Source organism: Beta vulgaris, chromosome 8 (assembly GCF_026745355.1).
Source record: "Beta vulgaris subsp. vulgaris cultivar EL10 chromosome 8, EL10.2, whole genome shotgun sequence".
Taxonomy (NCBI): Eukaryota; Viridiplantae; Streptophyta; class Magnoliopsida; order Caryophyllales; family Amaranthaceae; genus Beta; species Beta vulgaris.
In genome coordinates, this window is record NC_079209.1 from 60433725 (window position 1) to 60454907 (window position 21183).

The 21183-nt window shown below is 36.3% G+C and overlaps 4 protein-coding genes across 4 annotated transcripts; all 4 read left to right on the forward strand.

The window, feature by feature from the left end:
• Positions 1-237: 237 nt before the first annotated feature.
• On the forward strand, positions 238-4572 carry LOC104902330 (wall-associated receptor kinase-like 2). Its single transcript, XM_010690061.4, has 3 exons — positions 238-1284; positions 2208-2321; positions 3168-4572. The coding sequence occupies exons 1-3, from the start codon at positions 354-356 to the stop codon at positions 4322-4324; spliced, it is 2202 nt and encodes a 733-aa protein (XP_010688363.2). The 5' UTR covers positions 238-353; the 3' UTR covers positions 4325-4572.
• Positions 4573-6372: 1800 nt separating this feature from the next.
• LOC104902487 (wall-associated receptor kinase-like 2) lies at positions 6373-13506 on the forward strand. The gene is made up of 3 exons (XM_057391003.1): positions 6373-7480; positions 7963-8076; positions 12001-13506. The coding sequence occupies exons 1-3, from the start codon at positions 6544-6546 to the stop codon at positions 13119-13121; spliced, it is 2172 nt and encodes a 723-aa protein (XP_057246986.1). The 5' UTR covers positions 6373-6543; the 3' UTR covers positions 13122-13506.
• Positions 13507-14143: 637 nt separating this feature from the next.
• On the forward strand, positions 14144-16456 carry LOC104902331 (acid phosphatase 1). The gene is made up of 3 exons (XM_010690063.4): positions 14144-14612; positions 15160-15357; positions 16079-16456. Exons 1-3 carry the CDS (start codon positions 14254-14256, stop codon positions 16257-16259), a joined length of 738 nt encoding a protein of 245 aa, XP_010688365.1. The 5' UTR covers positions 14144-14253; the 3' UTR covers positions 16260-16456.
• Positions 16457-17188: 732 nt separating this feature from the next.
• Positions 17189-21044, forward strand: LOC104902332 (acid phosphatase 1). Its single transcript, XM_010690064.4, is given in 5 exon segments — positions 17189-17436; positions 17438-17669; positions 17671-17693; positions 20422-20631; positions 20737-21044. Coding segments are annotated over 5 exon segments (762 nt in total). The 5' UTR covers positions 17189-17317; the 3' UTR covers positions 20915-21044.
• The last annotated feature ends 139 nt before the right edge of the window (positions 21045-21183 follow it).

A 21183-nucleotide genomic window follows, 5' to 3' on the forward strand; every position in this document is an offset into this window, starting at 1 on the left:
TATATATATATATATATTAATTATAATTATTTCGAGTATCTCACGAGCTTCTCGAGTCGAATATTGAGTTGCTCGACTCGACTCGTTAACCTGTCGAGTCGAACTCACTTGAGTCGAGTTTTGACCGAGTCGAGTTCGAGTAGCTCGCGAGCTGTCTCAACTCATTGCCAGCCCTAGCTTACACACTTTGAGAATAGGGGAGAGTAACGAAAAATTCCACCCGAGAGAGTAGAGACCTCGTGATATTGAAGTGAGAAAACAAAATTCTAAGTAGCCTTTTCTCCAACGTACCCAATTCTTTTGGTGCTATGTTTCATTCTTGAGTATAAATACAAGGCTTTCAAAAGGGGTATATGCCATCTTATCATCATCATTCACCAAAACATACATATAGCAGCAAAGAAAAAAACATGCAGCATCATCAACAGGCTGTGTATCAACTCTTCATAGTCCTAGCAACAACAGTATGGCTGCTACACTTCTCAGAGGTTGCAGCAGCCACACGTATCGCGAAACCAGGGTGTAAGGATCATTGCGGAAACATTAGCATTCCTTACCCCTTCGGCATTGGTCCCAACTGCTATCACAATCCTTGGTTCGAAGTCGAGTGTGATGCTACATCTTTCACGCTCAAGATGCTCCAAATTACAGGCAAAGAAATAAACTGGGATCCTCTTACAGAAGAACGAACATTCGTTACACTAAATTCTTGTGAAAGATACTGTGTAAGAGATGGATCTCCTGAAACAGTTGTTATTAATGATTCATACAACATGATAGGAAGTCCATTTCTGTATTCAAAGAAGCATAATGTGCTAGTCGTAAATGGTTGTGGAGGCGGGATAGTTTTAAGAGATAGGAACAATCAGACAATTGCAGGGTGTGCAGCAGTCTGTGTTACTAATTCTACTAGGCCAGGACTAGAATGTTATGGAGTTGATTGCTGTCAAACTACGATTTCGCATTCGATTGATTATTATGAAGTAGAGGTTGCAAGTATGGGGACTACTCGTGTAATTGGTGGTGGGTGTGTTAGATCAGTTTTAGCTCAAACGAATTGGATTAGCAAGAAGAAGAAAGATTTGTTGGATTATGATAGTTTGTGTGGTCCTGCACATACTGTAATGGAGTGGACTGTCACAGATTTGGCTGTTGATATGCCTAGTTATGCTAATTCTAGTTGTGTAAACAAAACTGCAAGTGCTGATGATGCTGGAGGATATGTTTGTAGATGTAAACAGGATTTTTATGAAGGCAATCCTTATCTTCCTTATGGTTGTCAAGGTAAGATATCTCATCTTGGCCTACTCCATTGTTTTAATATCGGAGTTTTTTGCGGGATATACCAAGGTAATAGGGCATTTTGTAGGGATATAAGATATACCAACCTAAATTAAATTAGAAGTACGAAAAATACTATTTTCGACAGCAAAGTCAAATTTTCGACATTTGACTTGCTTAATTATTCTTTGTATAGCAATATGATATTCAATTGCTTCTATTACATTCATTTTCCTCCAACTTCATCACTATCACTTTGTGGTTCACTCGCGAGTTCCTACCAAGTCAAAGGCCGCGTCGGAAATCGTGTTTTTGGTACTTTATAACAAAACTTAAATTTAAGTTGGTATATCCCCACAAAAAATTATTGAGGTATATTCCCACAAAATGCCCTATTACCCTGGTATATCAATGCGAAAAATTCTTAATATTGTTTGTTTCATATAGGAACTCGAATTTCCCACGAAATTCTGATTCATATGAATTATAAGTTTCATGGGAATTTGGTAAAAGTGTTTGGTTGACAATGAGGGAAGGGAATTCCAATGAATATTACTACTAATCTAATTAGGAGAGAATCATTGCTAGGCAACATCCTACATTAGGTAGGAAGTTAATATTCCTACTTACTAGTCACTTCATAGCCTTCGGGTTGAATTGACCTAACGAGGTAAGAGAAATTAAGATCTCCTTTAAGTCTAATAAAATTCAATCAAGTGCAAAAAAACGTGATATCAGGGTTTATCAAGTGCAATCAGATCTAATAAATTTAAGTGATGAGAGCACATGTATAAAAGAGTTGGGAAGTATGTTAATTAGATTGTTTCTTCGCCATTATCTTTGTGTACATTCTCATATTTGGCAATTGCATAATTTTATTCAGTGACATTTGTGTTTAATCTTGATTTTTACTACCATGTACGTAGTTGTTAAAGAATGCGAGGGTTGTGTACAAGACTGCATTTCTCTTGGAAACCAAACCTTTCGATGTCCCCAAAAGGAGGGAAAAGTAAACATAACAGCAATAGCAGTTGGACTTGGTAAGTTTTACTATTAACCCATTGACCTCTTATACTTGTTTGGATTAACTCTAGATACCTTATTTGTTTTTTAAAAGATATAACATTTTGACAGAGAAGTGAGTTCATATAAGAATGCAAATTTACATGAAAAATGAGAATAAATTTTATGCGCTATAACTCTCATGAATAAATTGCTTCTATTACATTCATTTTCGATCCTCCAACTTCATCACTATCACTTTGTGGCTCACTCGCGAGTTCCTACCAAGTCAAAGGCCAAAAATTTGACTTCTTCACCGAAATCGTGTTTTTGTTATCTTTTAACAAAACCTAAATTTAAGTTGGTATATCCATACAAAAAAAAATTATTGAGGTATATTCGCACAAAATGCTCTATTACCCTAGTATATTCCTACTAAAAGCTCTTACTATCGTTTGGTTCATATAGGAAGTCGAATTTCCCACGAAATCCTAATTCATATGAATTATAAGTTTAAAAATTACTAAAAGAGATGGTCTAATTTTAATATTTACTTAAATTTCCATCTAATATTCCTCAAATAGTATGCAAAACATTATCACCTACTAAAGATGCATTTTCCTCACTTTAAAAAAACTAAGTTTGACGATTGATCAAATCTAATCAGGACAGATCTAATCTAGTCGGGTGCAAACATAAGACAAAGAAAAAATTTATCACGGTTAGTCACGTCTAATAAATTCAGTTCAGATACGTTCAAGTGAAAGAGCACACTAGTCAATGTTGGCCTAGACCCTAGCTCATTACAAATTATAACATAAAGGCTAAAGCCAATACAAATTAGTGTGGTTTGGTCAGGCATTACTAATACGAATGCTGTGCAGGGCTAGGTATTAGCTTCGCAATAGTACTTGCACTACTTAGTGCATATTGGTTGTACCATATGATGAAACGAAGAAGAAACATTAGACTCAAAGCTATGTACTTCAAGAAAAATGGTGGTCTATTATTGAAGCAACAAATGCCTGCTGAGGACAACAATGTTAATAAGAACAGCAATATTTTCACTTCAGATGAACTCGAAAAGGCGACTGATCGATACAACGAAAATCGAATACTAGGCCAAGGTGGGCAAGGTACAGTTTACAAAGGTATGTCAAGTGATGGAAAGATCATTGCTATAAAGAAGTCAAAAATCGTAGATGAAAGCCAATTGAGTGTCTTTATTAACGAAGTTGTGATTTTATCACAAATAAATCATAGGAATGTTGTTAGACTTCTAGGGTGTTGTTTGGAAACAGAGGTTCCTATGTTGGTGTACGAGTATGTGCCAAATGGTACTCTTTCTGAAAACATCCATGTTGCGAAAGAAGAGTTCCCAATCACTTGGGAAATGCGGTTACATATAGCTACAGATATATCGAATGCTCTTTCGTACTTGCATTCATCATATCTAATGCCTATATATCATAGAGACATCAAATCTTCTAATATCCTCTTAGATGCTAAATACAGAGCTAAATTATCGGATTTTGGGATATCGAAGTCATTGAGTATTGATCAAACCCATGTCACAACTCGAGTTGTAGGTACATTTGGTTATTTGGATCCAGAGTACTTTCAATCGAACCAATTCACAGATAAAAGTGATGTATATAGTTTCGGAGTAGTACTTGTTGAGCTTCTGAGTGGGCAAAAGGCGACTCGTGTGATTGATGATGAAGAAAGAGGTATTGTAACATGGTTTGTTGGACATATGGAAGATTCTTCATTGTATGAGATATTGGATGCTAGAGTTATAAGAGAAGGTAAAGAAGAAGACATAATGATGGTTGCGAATCTTGCTAAAAGATGTGTGAACTTGGATGGCAAAAGAAGACCAACGATGAAAGAAGTTGCATCTGTGTTAGAGACTGTAAGGTCATCTCTGCAACATGGATTAACAAGGAATCAATCAGTCTTAAGCAACAACAACGACGACGATGATGATGATGGTGGTCAATTGGCATCTCTTTGGATTGACATTATTACAAAACATTAATTAACTCAAACTCTCAAAGAAGTACATTCAATTGTTAGCTTCTTGATGATCATTATAGATCTGTACTTTAGTAGCTCACGTTGAATTGGAGTAAATTTGAACCTTTGAAGATATTTCTGCATGTTTGTTTTGTATTAAACATTGTATTGCAGACTTTCAACATTATGTATATGCAATTATGCATGTTTGTTTATGAAGCTGATTGTAAGAGAATATTTTGATCGGTTTAATTTAGACTGGTTGCTCTTGTTCACCACAAAAGAAATTTAACATTTTTGAATGATTGAAAATTTGTGAGTTCTTCCGTTTACTGTATTGTCTAAAATAATGTATCTGATATGTTTGCTGTTTTTGGTTAAATTTTCATAGTATATTTACGTAAATTTTAGTCTTTTTTTTTGTGTATCGTTTACATTTTTGGACCCATAAGTCCATAACCATCTATTGTCCACCTATGTTAGAATAAAAGTGGATAGAGAACAATAAGTTTATTTTGGATACTCCCAATTACGAATTTGTTGTGATAGATGCAATTAATGAAACAAAAACTAATGAACAATTGACACAAGGAATTAACGTGGTTTACTAATAATGTGTTAGCTCGTCCACGGGTAGAGGAGAAGTGGTTTAATCGGTATAGAAGATTACTAAAACAGAATATGGAGGCAGATGGTTAAATTATAGGATTTATATATTATCCTACTAATTTACCTAAATAGATGGACCTAAACCCGAAACTAAAATAGACTCGATATATTAAATAGCATATACCGAAAAGTTCGGGGAGTTACCCCCTAACCCTACCAGGGCGTTTCACCGTAGACCCGCGTTCTACGTTAATCTTATTACAGATAATTAATTCACGGTATAGTTCAACAAAATTAGATTATAAAATAATAAATTAGTATGGATTCCCCGTCTAGTGATGGCCACTGCCCACTGGTGCGGGCTAGACGGGTCGGACTATGGGCCATAGCGGGCTGGGCTGAGATTTTACGGCCCAGGACCAGACCGTGAAATTCATGGAGCGGGCTGGTCCGTGGGTTGGAAAATATTGACCCACACCGGTCTATTGCCGATTTTCACGGTTCGGAAAGCGGTTCGTGGGTCTAATGGGCTAGACTGGGCTGGCGGGCCGGCATGAGAATTTTTTTTCAAAAATATTTAATTATTGAAATTGTTTATTATTGTTACATAAAATCTTTAAAATGAATTAAAATATATATAATTATTGATATTAATGAATAATTTCATTATTTTAAAATTTGATTGAATTATAATATATGCAATTTGAATAAAATATATACAATTTGATTAAAATATACACCATTTGGTTTAATATCTACTTGGACTGGCTGGTCCGATTCATGGGTAGGGTTGGACCGCTTTCGTGATCCGGAGTGGGCGGTATTAGTAGCGGGCTTTAGTGGCCTGGGCTCAAGAAATCTGACCCACGACCCACCCACCAATTTCATGATTCGAGCTGGGTTGGACTGGGCTTTTTGCGAGCCCGACCCACACGGCCCACGAGGTGAGCTGGGCTGGATTGACCCGTACTGTTGGCCATCTCTATCCCCGTCACAAGCAACGATATGTATTTAGCTTTAGCGTCTGGCACTCGTTGCACTCAAGCCAATAATTGATGATATATTTGCGTACTAGTCAAATTGGTGGTCCCGGGTGTACCTGTGCCATAGTTCGTAGTGTTGAGGTGAATTTTGCGAGTTTTTATGTTTAAGAAAATGTCATCTTCACATCCTGAAGGAAGTCAAACGTTCGCATGTTTGAATCTCATGATTGGTGACTGGTAGGGTGGACTTCGTGTTGGCCAATTTCTATTGGTAAGAATTAGTCCATAGGGGACAAGTATTTAACGACAGAATATGTTTGTATAATTGTATTAGAGTATATGTAGATATTATTGTATATGTAAATGTCATATTTTAGGATGTGAATATTTCAGTCAATCTTTGTATTAGTTATAGAGCAAGTTTAGCTTGTATATATACTCTTCTATAGGTTAATGAGATAATCAAGGAATACAAAGATTGACTGAAATATATATTCACATCCTAAAATATGAATATTTACATAAACAATAATATCTACATAAATGCTTGGATGTTGGATTCGTTTATGGATTTTGCTATACTATCATCATCTATATAAATGTATTAAGTATATATGATGTACACCAAGCCAAAGGCAGCAAAAGAAATATGGCAATTGTATCATCTGCAGTTAAGGCATCAGCAAATGCTGGATTGCTGGTAGTAGCAATAGGAGGGCTATTAGAAATCTGGCTGGCTGTCGCAACCCCACGCATAGCAAAGCCAGGGTGTGAAGATCGGTGTGGAAATGTAAGCATTCCTTATCCTTTTGGCATTGGACCTAACTGCTACCACAATCCTTGGTTCGACGTCGAGTGCTGGCTTGAGTCAGATGGGTTCCTAATGAAGTGGACAACTGAACTGGACTTTATCATTTCAGGCTCACAAATAAACTGGGATCCTGTAAAAGGAGAACGAACATTTGTTACAACAAATCCTTGTCATGGATTTTGCATATCTCGGGAATCTGATGACACATCACATTTGATGGAAAAGCCTTCATATAATTTGACAGGAAGCCCGTTTCTGTTCTCAAGGAAGCGCAATGTTCTACTGGTATCTGGTTGTGGAGGTGGTGTACTTTTGCGAAATAAGAATATGCAGACAGTGGCTGGATGTGCAGCAGTTTGCATAAATAGATCAGCACCAGGAAAGGAGTGCTATGGTGTAGGATGTTGTCAAACTACGTTTTCATACTCAATTGATTATTATGATTTCGAGTTTGTTAACATGGCTCTGGCAAGGCCAACCAATGATTTATCCTATTCCTCACCCTGCACTTATGCAGTCTTGGTGGATAGTACTTGGATCATCAACAAGAGTAAAGATATTAATTTCTCGAATTATGACAATGAGATATGTGGTCAAGGTGAAGCCAATGTTGTATTGGAGTGGACTGTGACAGACTTACCCATCCAATCACCCAGCTATGCCAATTCTAGTTGTGTTTATAAAACTGCGAGTGTGGATGATGCTGGAGGATATATCTGTCGATGCAGAGAAGAGTTCTTTGAAGGCAATCCTTATCTTCCTTATGGCTGTCAAGGTAATATATCATGATCCCTCTTTTTATTGATAATATATTTCAGGAAAAATTAGCCGCAACACCACAAAGTATGACGCTGGTGTATTTAATTCCACCAACTTTGACTAGTAGCTAAAACACCACAAACTATTGGCCTGGATGCAACGTGTGTCGTAGATAATCTCGAAACTAACTTTTTTCGAATGGATGTTCACATGACTTATGCTTTTCATCAATGAAAAAATAGGATAAATAAAAGAAAAAAGGAAGAAAAAAAACACGAATTTCATATCGTCGGCAAGAAAAGTTAACTTCGACTTCATTTATGACATTCGTTGCACCCAAGTTAATAGTTCGTGGTATTGTGTCTACCAGTCAAAGTTGGTTGTACTAGATGCACCATCACCATAGTTTGTGGTGTTAAGGTTAATTTTGCCTATATTTAAAAGTCGTAATCAGTTTTGTCTGTTTTGATCTTGGATTCCTGCAACCATGTACTGTAGTTGTTAGCGAATGCGAGGACTGTGTACAAGAGTGCATCTCCCTGGGAAATCATACCTTTGGTTGTCCTCAAAAGGCAGAAAAGGTGAACACAACATCAATAGCACTTGGACTTGGTAAGTTCTATCAACCTGTTAACGTTTTGTCTTTTTGCTCAACAGTCAATATGAAAACATTTAATAATTATTGGTTGACAAGGATATGGCTATATGTTACAATGGTTTAAAGTATATTCAATGTGAAACCACAATTGAACTTAATTAATACTCACTCCTCAAAATATAGTTCCCGTTTATTTTTCATAGTCTTTAGTATGTACCTTTGACTTACGATATCTTCTAATTTATTAGTAAAAAAATATAAAAAGTTGATATTATGAATATACACATTGTGGCTAATCTAACAAGCTAAGACCCCACATGACTATATTTTTCTTATCGGTTTTTTCACCAAATACCCCCGAGTTTTCATGAAATTTACCGGGTACCCCCACACTTTTGAAAATACACGGGGTACCCCTCAGTTTCAACATAATACACCAGGATACCCTTAATGACTAACGGCGTTAACTGTCGTTAGTCATTAACCCATTTTTTGTTGTTTTCAACCCTAATTAACCTTAATCCTAACTCTAAACCCTAACCCTAACCCTAACCCTAACTCTAAACCATAACCCTAAACCACCCTCCCACCACCTTAGCAAACCCCACCCTACCCACCACCCTAGCAGACCCCCCCTCCCCAACCACCGATCGCCCCTCCCACCCCAGCAACCCCCCCACCCCCGCAACCCTCCCACCCCAGCCGCTCCCCTCGCAGCCGCCCACCCCACTAATCCCCCCACCCCGACGAGTCTCACTTCCCTCCCCCCACCCCCGTTTAGTTTCAATCACCTCCCCGCACACCCGCGGAGTTTCAATTTTTCAGGGATTGATGAAGGAGCGAAAATTCGTCGGAGGTGAGGGGATCCTGTGCGCGGCTGCAATGAGTGAAGGAGCGAAAATTGACGGAGGTGGGGGAGGGGATCGAAACTCGACGAAGGTGAAGGGAGGGGATCGAAAATCCAATGGGGGGCTCGGTAGGGTGGGCGGCTGCGAGGGTGTTAGGGAAGGGGCTGCGGGGGTGGGGAGGAGGGCGGCCGGTGGTTGGGAGAGGGGGGTCTGCTGGGGTGGTGGATAGGGTGGGGTTGGGGAGGGGGGGTTTGCTTGGGTGGTGGGGAGGGTTGTGGGTGGATGGGGTGGTGGGGAGGTAGTTCGGGTTTAGGGTGAGGGTTTAGAGTTAGGATTAGGGTTAGGGTTAGGTTAGTGGTTAATTAGGGTTGAAAACAACAAAAAAGGGGTTAATGACTAATGGCAGTTAACGCCGTTAGTCATTAAGGGTATCCTGGTGTATTATGTTGAAACTGAGGGGTACCCCGTGTATTTTCAAAAGTGCGGTGGTACCCGGTGAATTTCATGAAAACTCGGGGGTATTTGGTGAAAAAACCGTTTTTTTATATATGTTAGAAAACAGGGTGTTGTAGTTTGATTAATGCGGAACAGAAAATCAATGAATAATAGAGATGAGAAAATAATAAAGATGAACAAACAAAGAACACAAGGATTTAACGTGGTTCAGTCAAATTTGACCTACGTCCACAGGTGGAGGATTACAACTTCTTCACTATAATGGAGAAAACCACAGAAAATAATACAAGGAGCCCTAAATTCTAGAGGCTAAAAGTGTTTCATAAGTTGTGTATCAATAGTGAGCACCAAGAGATCTTTTTATAACATAAGGAACCTCGCACAAAAACCCTAGAATATACTTCGCACAAAACCCTAAAAATGAAGAAACGATTCGGAAACGCGTCTTGCAAACCATGAGTCGCGATACGCTCTCTGCAATTATTCGTAAAACGGGAGTAACTTTCTCGTTTCTCATCGGAATCGGGCATATGACCTATCGTTGGAAAATTATTTGAACAAGCTATCACCTCCAATTTTAATCACACCAAAACCATTTTTAGATTGAGAGATATGTGCATTCAAAGTTAGCCTTATGCCATTCACAAGATTTCAAGTCATAAATATTAGTGAGATTATTTGGTCAAACTTTTAAAGTTTGACTCACAAAATAGAAACAGGAACTGTATTTTGCGACGCAGGGAGTAACATATAGGGAAATTCCCAAGGGTGACTTAAAACTTATCGTGTTTCTCATTAGTGGCCCTAAGTTTTTTTTATTCCCACTGGTAACCTCCATTATTATTTTATTCCCAAATGTGACCTTATAGAGTTAAAACCCTTTAGTTTTTTTTTGTGATTGAAAATTGTCTAGGTTTGCATGACCACAGTCCGCATATATAGCTTAGTTAAAGTTTTGGGGCTCATTTTAGTTCTTAATGGTCAAATTTAAAGTCTAAATTGATTTTCAAACCTAAAAATTAGTCGGCTAAGGAATTGAGTGTCATTTTGGCCTTTCAAGGTCAAATTTAATGTCAACATTGACAAGACATTAATTGTAATGGAAAGTTGATGGAATTAACGATATTTTTCTTTATTGATCATACATGAAACTAGCTATAGAACAATAATTCAAGGTTACTATTGAAAATAAAAAACCGAGGATAACTAATAAAAAACTCGAAAAATTCAAGTTCCCCAATGAGAATTTCCCTAACATATACTGGAGTAGGCAACCTTTACAATGTCTGAAATAACACGACCAAAGGTAGAAACATCAAGATAATTCTTCTTGACGAGCACTTATAGTAAGTCAGCCAGCCTAATGATATAAGTCAATGTTGAAAGTAGGGGGAGATTTAAGGGAAACCCTACTCCTAAATACAAGTAGATAGCGGGGTTCGAACTTGTGACCTCAAAGTCACAAGATGAGTTCCCCACCACCTCCACCAAGCAAGCTTGGCTATAACTCTTAAAAATTCGTATGTACAAATAAATGAAATTGTTTATGTACAATTGTTTATCTTGATTTTCGCCTAAGCATCACCAATTGATATGGGGACGATAATGAGATCATAAATATCTAACAGGTAGATGTGTTAGATACAAGTTTTTGTGTAACACATGTTGTTTGTGTATATAACAAATGTTGTTTGTGTATGTGAAAATATTATTTGTTTTTCGTAGAACAAATAAGAGGAAAAAAACACAAACAATATATATATACACAAACAATATATGTCATATACACAAACAACATTTATTACACGAGAACTTATATCTAACACATCTACCTATTAGATGTTTATCATTCCTTGGACGATAACAACCAGATTGCAAATGTAAAAGGGAATAAGAGGGGAGTGACACAGAGAACTGTTGACGCGGAAAAACCCCAATGAAGGTGGGTAAAAAACCGCGGGCGGTGGATATGAGTCCACCAATGCATTATATGCAATTGACGCTCAAAATGAACGACAATCAGTACACCCTAAGATGATTGTTCTAAGTCCAAAACATTGTTATTAAAGTAAAGTAGAAAAGCTGCTATGAATGTAAAGTGTATATAAACGATCTCAGAGTAATGGTTGTTGCACGTATGTTTGATGTGTGAAGCTTGTAACCCTTTTCCTTGTAGCTCCGAAGCCTTTAAATAGCACTTATCCAGCTGCAACGTGCGCAAAAGGATCTCGGAGGTAGCTCCGCATAATCTCCACATAATCTTAGTTGACCTCTTGCACTCATGCCATTCGATTTTGACTTCAATCCTGATCGGTAACATAGCAACCATACTTCCTTATTCATCGGGTAGTTGTTAGGTCCTTGACTTGGTCATAACGTCGGTGTCATATCAGGTCAACGTCTTTATTTCATTGCGTCAACCTGAAAATTTAGCCATAACAACAGTGTCAAGAACTATTTGTCACTTGTTTCTTAATTTCTGTAACATAAATCAACAAACAAAGAATCCACAATCTACAATGTTGTTGTTGCTGAGGAGCATAGTCTACATAATTTCGACTTTGTCAATATCTCTCATAATCTTATTTTGTGATACGTATGCTTGACTTCTTCGTTTGGATACATGTTGTGCAGGGCTAGGTATAAGCTTTGTAGTATTCCTTGTACTATTTGGCGTATATTGGTTGTACCATATGTTAAAACGAAGAAGGAACATTAGACTCAAAGCTATGTACTTTGAGAAAAATGGTGGTTTATTATTGAAGCAACAACTGCCTTCTGAAGAAGGTGATAATATTTTCACTTCAGATGAGCTTGAAAAGGCAACTGACCAGTATAACGAGGATCGAGTACTAGGCCAAGGAGGACAAGGTACAGTTTACAAAGGTATGTTAAGCGATGGAAAGATCGTTGCTATAAAGAAGTCGAAAATCGTAGATGAAAGCCAATTGAGTGTCTTCATTAACGAAGTTGTGATTTTATCACAAATAAATCATAGGAATGTTGTTAGACTTCTAGGGTGTTGCTTGGAAACAGAGGTTCCTATGTTGGTTTACGAGTATGTGCCAAATGGTACTCTTTCTGAAAGTATTCATGGTTTGAAAGAAGACTTCCCAATCACTTGGGAAATGCGCTTACAAATAGGTACAAATATAGCGAATGCTCTTTCATACTTGCATTCATCATATTTAATACCTATATATCATAGAGACATCAAATCTTCCAATATCCTTTTAGATACTAATTACAGAGCTAAATTATCAGATTTTGGGATATCGAAAGCATTGGGTATTGATCAAACACATATAACAACTCAGGTTGTTGGTACATTTGGCTATTTGGATCCAGAGTACTTTCAATCGAACCAGTTCACAGATAAGAGTGATGTCTATAGCTTTGGAGTTGTACTTGTTGAGCTTCTAAGTGGGCAGAAGGCGATACGTGTGATTGATGATGAAGAAAGAGGTCTTGTAGCATGGTTTCTTGGACATATGGAAGATTCTTCACTCTATGACATATTAGATGCTCGGGTTATAAGAGAAGGTGAAGAAGATGAGATAATGATGGTTGCTCATCTCGCGAAAAGGTGTGTGAACTTGGATGGAAAAAGAAGGCCAACAATGAAAGAAGTTGCAGCTGAATTAGAGACTGTAAGGTCATCTCTGCAACATGGATTGACAAGGAACCAGTCGGTCTTAAGCAATGACTATGATCATGATCAATTGCCATCTCTTTGGATTGACAGCACTACATGATAGAGTATAAATCTATTCATGGAGCCTCAACCGTCAGCTTAAGCTCTTGATACCATGTCAAAGGACCAACTCAACCAAAAATTTAAGTTGATAATTGAAGTTCCAGAAATAGTTTAATACTCTATCATGTATTATGTAGCTTGCATTCAGTTGAAGTGAATTAATACCTAGGAGATATGCTCTTTATTTATTTTTTTGCATTAATGCTTGCATAGTTGTATAATAGTGTAAAATGAACCTACATGTTATCATTATATGAGTTTATATACCAAGGATGTCTTGGCCTAGTGGTTAAGATTGAGGTGCTGTGAACGATAGGTCACAGGTTCAATTCACCCCTCCCCTTCTTTGTACTTTGTACCGCCTTCGTGGCTCATATGGATCAAAAAAAATTATACGAGTTTATATAAGGAAGTACCCCAAACACTCTTAGTTGTTGCAGCAACTCTTTTTGTTCATTGTTAGGCAAGGAGAGAAAGTCTTATGATCTCATTGTATTGAACGATTCCGGTTGCTTTATTTCTACCCCTACCCCTTTCTCGTACTAAAAAAGACATGATATAAATTTCTATTTGTATGGTTAAAGTTCATTAAAAGTTGAACCTAGGAAAAATTTCACTATGAATTGATTCATCTATTAGAAATTATATATTCTGTTCAAATTGGACTCATTTTCACATAAAAAAAACATAGAGGGATCAAAGTTTTAGAAATTTAAATAAAAAAAAAGTCAATTACTTTTATTTGGTTTTGATTGGTTAACGTTTGTGTTATACCACTGGTCATTTACATCGGTTGTACACTTGTACTAGACCACTTACTACAAGTCTATAACCAACTAGTCAACTATGTATTTCTTGGCGTCAAGATTAATGACTTTACAAGCCAGTCCAAGTCTAATGCATTGCATACCTATAGTATGAAAAATCAAAGGCTAAATGTTTGTGTATCTAGAAGGTCAAAATTAGTAACCTATGTAAAGTTAAAATAGATATACAATACCTACTTTTTTGGGACCATTTGATCACTTTAGCTAGTTATAAACTAGCTAGAAGCAAGTATGAAATTTACAACTCAAATTTTCCTCTTACACTAAAAACTCAACCTTAATTACTTAATTTTCCAACAATCAATGTACTTCATTATACTCAATTTCCTTCTTTTCACTCTTTTACTTGTCACACCATCACAATCTCTTGCGCAAACAATGAACCAAGTTGATCATGACTTCCTCTTCTGCGAAAGTTGGCGATTATCTGTTGAAACCAACAACGCTGGAAATTGGTCTAACATACCTGACCATTGCCTTGAGTATGTGAAGGAGTACATGACTAGCAATCGTTTCGTGTCGGATTCTAAGATTGTCGCCGCGAATTCGCTGAAGTTTGCTAGATCAGTGAACATCTCTGGTGATGGGAAGGATGCTTGGGTGTTTGATATAGCCGAGACTCTTGTTACTTTCTTGCCTTACTATATAACTCATGGATTTGGGTAAGCGCAGTTTTTGTCCTTTGACTAAATTTTAACCATCTACAAGTGTGGAGAATAATTGTGTTAACCTGATTAAGTTCGCTCTGACATTTATTATATATAGACTATAGTGTTTTCAATACAGGCTAAGACTAGTAAAAGTCTATATAGACTATAGTGTTTTCAATACAGGCTAAGACTAGTAAAAGTCTCTACTATCCTTTTACATACAATATTACTCTAATAGATTGTTTGCTAGAAACAAAGTGATCAATTCTTAAGTACTTCCTCCGTTTCAAAATACTCGCTACACTTTCCATTATGGAAAATTTCACATTATTTGCTACACTTCTTTTTTGGGCAATAAACTCTCTCTATCTCTCTCCTCCCACATGGGTCCCTTTTCTTTTTACTCTTTACCTCTCTCTTCTCCAAAAATTGTCTAGGAGTCCGCGAATTGAGAAGTGTAGCGAGTAAAATGAAACGGAGGAAGTAACGTTCTTTTTTTTTGTGTGAAATTCATTTGTTCTGTTTTTCTCCTACTTGATTATCATGGACTTGGATATAGGTCTAGTAAAGACTTCCGAGAGTGGACGAGGCGAAATAAGGCACCGGCGTTACAGGCAAGTTTGAGTCTATATAAGGAGCTCCAACAGCTCGGGTTCTCGATCGTCCTCTTGACAGGCGCGTCTGAACCTGATAGGAAACAGACCATAGAGTTTTTGCAGTATGCCGGATACAGTAACTGGGAAAGACTAATTTTGAGGTATACTTCTTCTTTACATGTCGATCATTAGGACCATCCATTTCATGACGAAAGAGGGACTCCTAAAGTAAAAAGAACGGACTAATATGGTCAACTATTATTCAACTAACTTTTCAAATTAAATATCGTTATTGTACATGTGGATCTTATTGTCGAACTCCTATATATATTATTATAGGAACTTAAAAATCGTTATCTTTAGGACTAATATGTTTGGCAATACTGGTTGAAATGGAGCTGAAACTGATAAGGTGGCTGAAACTGATTAGGTAGCAGCTCAAACCGTTAAGGTTCTGAAACTGATAAGCTAGCTGATTACATAACCTGTTTGGTAAAATTATTTATGATTGTAATTGAAATATCATTTTAGGCTAAAAAAAATAAAAAATAAATATCTTTTTAGGCTTAAAAAGATAAAAAGAAAATGAAAAAAATAAAAAAATTTAACACCTCATCTCATACGCTATATTTTAGTCCAACTCAATTTCAGTCAAATTTTGGACTTAAATTTTATTTAAGTTCCTCTGCCAAACACTACTAATAATATAAGGTGACTTAAAATTGTAGCACCTTATCATTTAAGTCACCTGAAATGATTCCCCAAACAGAACCTTATGGCAAATATATATGATTACCCCTTTTTATTATCTATTATAATCATTGTTGGCCTTCAATCTAACATTGTAATTGTTGTATCGAATTCATGTAATTGATCGAGTAGGGGGGCTTCTGATGAAGGCAAATCGGCATTGGATTTTAAATCCGGAAAAAGAAAGGAGCTAGAAGATGAAGGTTACAGAATCCATGGTAATTCAGGAGATCAATGGAGTGATTTGTTGGGACATTATTCAATTGCAACAAGATCATTTAAACTCCCTAACCCAATGTTTTATACTGCTTGACGATGTTGTTCAATACAATACATCGTTCAGTTGCACTATTTATGTGTACTACACTAGGTTCAAGTTTCTTTGGAGAACTACTTTATAGAAGTAGTTTATACTACTAAATTTTGATTGTCATTGTATAAGATGCCCCTATGTTTTGATGTAAAACTTCGATCATATATAAATAAATTAAAGGTCTACGTTTTTTACTAGGTAACAAAAAATGTACTCTACATTGTGTTAATATATCATTATATGTCAGATTCGTAGGCCAAGTTAGCCTGGACTAGCCTATTTGGTCTATCCAGGCTCGACTTTGAAGCAAACAAGCAAGCATATGGATTGTGGCTCATGAGTCATGCCCCAAATCTCCAAGAATGCCTGCACAATGTGCCTCAATTGAAGCTCAACTCAGTTAGCAGAGTCTAGTTTAGATTAATTTCTAATGAATAAACAAAGGTGACAAAATGCTAGGACTATCCTTGTTACGGCTTAAAAATAGTCCCTAAAATCGTTGTAAATCTTACATAATATAACCAAATTACAAGCACAAGTCATAATTTAACGGTAAGATCATGATATTATAATAACCTCTTATATAAATTTTTTAAAATTATTTTCTAGTGAAACCAAAAACAACTCCTACATACGAGATGTAGACACACCTAACAAACTCCTTTTATTTTGGACGGGTTTTGGCCACTTTAAAATAATTTCCTTATTCAAAATTTGGTCATGTCCGAAAATTCCATTATTTTTCTCTCGAACAAGCAAGCTTAATGTACAAAAATCGGCCTAAAATACCAAATATGTGTTGATCTAGTGGTTAAGATTGAGGTGCTATAAACAATATGTCACATGTTCGAATCCCCTTTTTTTCTTTATGCTTTGTACTGACTTCGTGGCTCATATCGATAAAAAGAAAATCGATCCAAAATTTGACCCTATCACAAGTAGGCAACACCTCACATACCAAACACACCACCCCAAACACAAAGAACAAGTCTCCCTTAACCAATCAAATACTCCAACAACATCCACTTCTAAAACTACTATCTTCTAGTTTTCCGGCAATGTCTTCACCTCAAAACAACCTTTTTCTCATTTTCTCTCTCCTCTCTCTCACCTCTTCCCTCTCAATCTCGCCGGAAAACCACCTTCTCCTACCAGCAACCGTAAACTCCGACAAGATGACAACTCTTCTGCGAAAGTTGGCGGTTTTCTGTCGAAACTAACGACGCCGGATTATGGTATTCTGTTCCTTCTCGTTGTCATAACTTCGTTAAAAACTATATGATCGGTGATCGATATTTGTCGGACTCTAATGTTGTCGCCGGAAATTCGTTAGAATTCGCAAAATCAGTTAAAGTTTCCGGCGATGGAAAAGATGCTTGGGTTTTTGATGTGATATTTTTTAATTTACCTTTATTGAATTATGCATGATTTTGGGTGAGTTTTTTTTTTTTTTTTAATTATTTATCTTTTTATATGTATATATATATATGATTTGGGATTATGATTGATTGATTCAGAAATTGGGTTTTCTGTGATTTTATTGAGCTAATTAGAAATTAATAGATTTGTAAGTATTGGGTGAGACTTTTTATTTCAATTTATTTATCATTGTGTTATAATTTGGGGTTATGATTGATTGATTCTAAAATTGGGTTTTCTGTGATTCTATTTAGGTGATTAGAAATTGGTAGATTTTTTCATATTGGGTAATGTTGGTGTTTAAGTTATGAATTTGGATACTTTAAGGATGATTATAGGAGAAAATTTTGTCAAGAGTGTTTTTTTTTTTAAAAAATTAGCTATTGAAATGCTTTGAGTAGTTTTGAGAATTAAGATTTAATTGGAGTTATATGCTGTTTATTATATGGTTACTTGTATGTTGATTTCCTCGAATCGTTTTTTTTATGAGAAGTTACTTGTTGCTCAGTAGGTAAGTGAAGTATAAAATAAAATGTGCATTTGATTCTAGCCCAATTCATATGAAAGATTGGGTGCGGAGAGTATCGAAATCTTTAATGATCTGTAAGTAACAAATTTAGAAAAAAATATATTTTGAAAATTTTAGATTGAGATATTCAAAATGTTAAATGCTCAAATTTGTTTTTGTATATGTTGCAATTGAAACGAGCATAGGAAGTATTGGAATTAGTCCATTTGGAATTTGGAACATGGAAAGTTAGAATAGAAATCAAGCATGATATTACGTGTTATATGGGAATTTTGTGACCGGGCATTTGATTTAGTGGTAAGTCCATTTTTCAAGAAGGATCATGCTAGATGAGTTCAAAGGATTAACGTATTTTTAAGTTGTTCGTGTTGATCCTTACCTTAGAAGGGATGTCTAATATGGAAAGTCAAGTGTTGGTTGTGAACATTCTAAAATTGTTTACGTTGATCCTTAAGTGGCAAGGAAGATGGAAGGGTAAGTGATTCATAAGCTCTTACCTTTTTATGTTGTTTCTTGGTGCCGAGTGAACTTTTCATCATGAGGGTTGATTTTAACACGATAGTTAAGTCTTTTTTACATCGAATGTCGAGATATCTGATGCAAGGTTGTGTCTTTTATGACCTTTTTAAAAGCTTGTTTAGTTTGAATTAGAGCCGTTTATGAAAAAAAAAACTCCAGATTCCCCTGTTGGCTGTAATATGTGGTAGACTGCTACCATTAGGAATGAGTAATCTTTTGGGGAGGGCAATGTAGAAATTGTAATCCTTGAATTTCGATAATGATTGTACACCATTTCAACTTCTCACTCACGCTAAAGTGCTTATGAAACTACACTTGTGCCGTTTTTTCTGAAAATATAGCTTGTGGTATACCTTACTGCTTTGTGTTCATGATTGACTTTTCTTTAATCTCAAAGGGCATAGAATAAACTGAAACCTGCATGGATGTGTTTTCTTTAAGGCAGAATGGCATGGTTTGATTGCTTAGAAAATGAGGCATTCACATATTATGCTTCTATGTGTGTTTGGTACTTGAATTCTTCTTTTTAGGCACTCTTACTGGAACTGGAAGTCTGGAACACTCAGTTCGGGTTCTATATGCAAAGCGTGATGCTTGCTTTCTGTCTTGTCCCACCATTTTCCAGTTATTTTCTGTTGGAGATCTCTATCTCATTAGGACATTAGCACACACTTCTATTTGCTGCTATTCATCTGATGTTATCCAAGTGTGCATTTTTCTTCATTTGCTCTTGTTGCTCTTTCTTTTGTTTTTAAGAAATGCTATATATTAGCTGTCCTGTTGCTAACCGGGAGCATTCAAACAACTTATGTCCTATAACTCACGGCACAGCCTACTTGGTTACGTGCATTTATCATAAGATGAATGGGTGTAAACATAATTGTGCTCTTGTCCACTGCAAACTAGTAATTTTATTGCTGGTTGTAACAAAATAATTTCTTGCACGCTCTTCTGTAACATTAAGATATGAAAGTTTTCAGTTGCTGATCTTGTAACACTGATTTTAATTTGCTCTTTAGATTCTTTTAGTATGCTCATGATTTGGACAATTTAAGTACCACAATATTTGTTCTCCTATGGGTTCACCAACCGCCTAGTAAAGCCCTGTTCTTTTGGACTGAAATTAGCTAAACTGAACCTAAAACAGTGAGAGAAACTAACTGAATTAAACTGAAATTAAGTCCAAAAGAACTAGGTTGTTAGTGGTGTGGACAGAGTAAATTTTAAAAATCATAGGAGTCAGGAATTATTCTTGAATACACTGATTGATTTTTGATTATCTCAAGAATTGATGTTTTACTTCATGCGTTCAATCAAATGCTCGTTCAATCAAATGCCCACTGAGTTTATTTAAGTCAACAATTAGTACTCTTAATATGCGTGACAAAAGTGTCAAATTTTAACTAGGAACTTCCATTGTGGGATGGAAGGAGTATATATAAATGATTGTGCTTGATCAACTATGGTAGTTGATGACTTGATGCCCTTCTCCGAAACGGAAAAATGCAAGTGTATGTTGTTGAGAACAGGTCCACTTTATATTGTTTAGAATCTGTTGAAATGTAGCCGAGTATAATAAGGTCAAAAAAAATTGATCAAGTTTGCGATATCATTCCAACTCCAGAATTTTGGCTGTTAATTCTCTCATTATCTTGCTTCTTAGCCTAATACTATGCTTGTCCTTTCCATGCCTAGATCAGAGGTCTTTAACGAAGATTCATTTGATCAGTATATGCTGCTTGCTGAGTCACCTGTTTTACCAGCAAGTTTGAGTCTGTACAAGGAGCTTCAACGGCTCGGGTTCACAATATTCATCTTGACAGGCAGGAGTGAACCATTTAGGAACGCCACTGAGGCAAATCTACAGTCTGCAGGGTACAGTAACTGGGAAAGATTGATCTTAAGGTACCTTATCACGTTGTTAAGTCTATGCTTCCAGATTTTAAACATCTTTCATCTCTGTTCTAAGCAATTCTGATTTCTTTGCCTAATGTATGTATTTTTTAACAGAGGACCTTCTGATAAAAGCAAAAAGGCTGTTGAGTACAAATCCGAGAAGAGAAAGGAGCTAGAAGATGCGGGTTACAGGATCCGCGGCAACTCAGGAGATCAATGGAGTGACTTGCTGGGTTATGCCATTGGCCAGAGATCATTTAAACTCCCTAATCCAATGTATTATATTGCATGATACTTTCTTTATCATTGCATCTCTCCCTAATGCTGCTGCATTCTGTGTGTACCGTTCAAAAATTGATTGATTGATTGTAATATACTCTTTTTATGTGAATTACATCCCCTCAAAAAGAAACTGTGAGTTACATGTGGCTGTAGAATTTTGTTGGCTTTAGCGATAAACTTGAAAGATTTATGCAGCAATAAAAGTGATTAACAGTTAATCAACTTCAATGGAAAAGTAAACAAACCAAACAAACAATGAAAGTAAGGCAAGATTAAGTA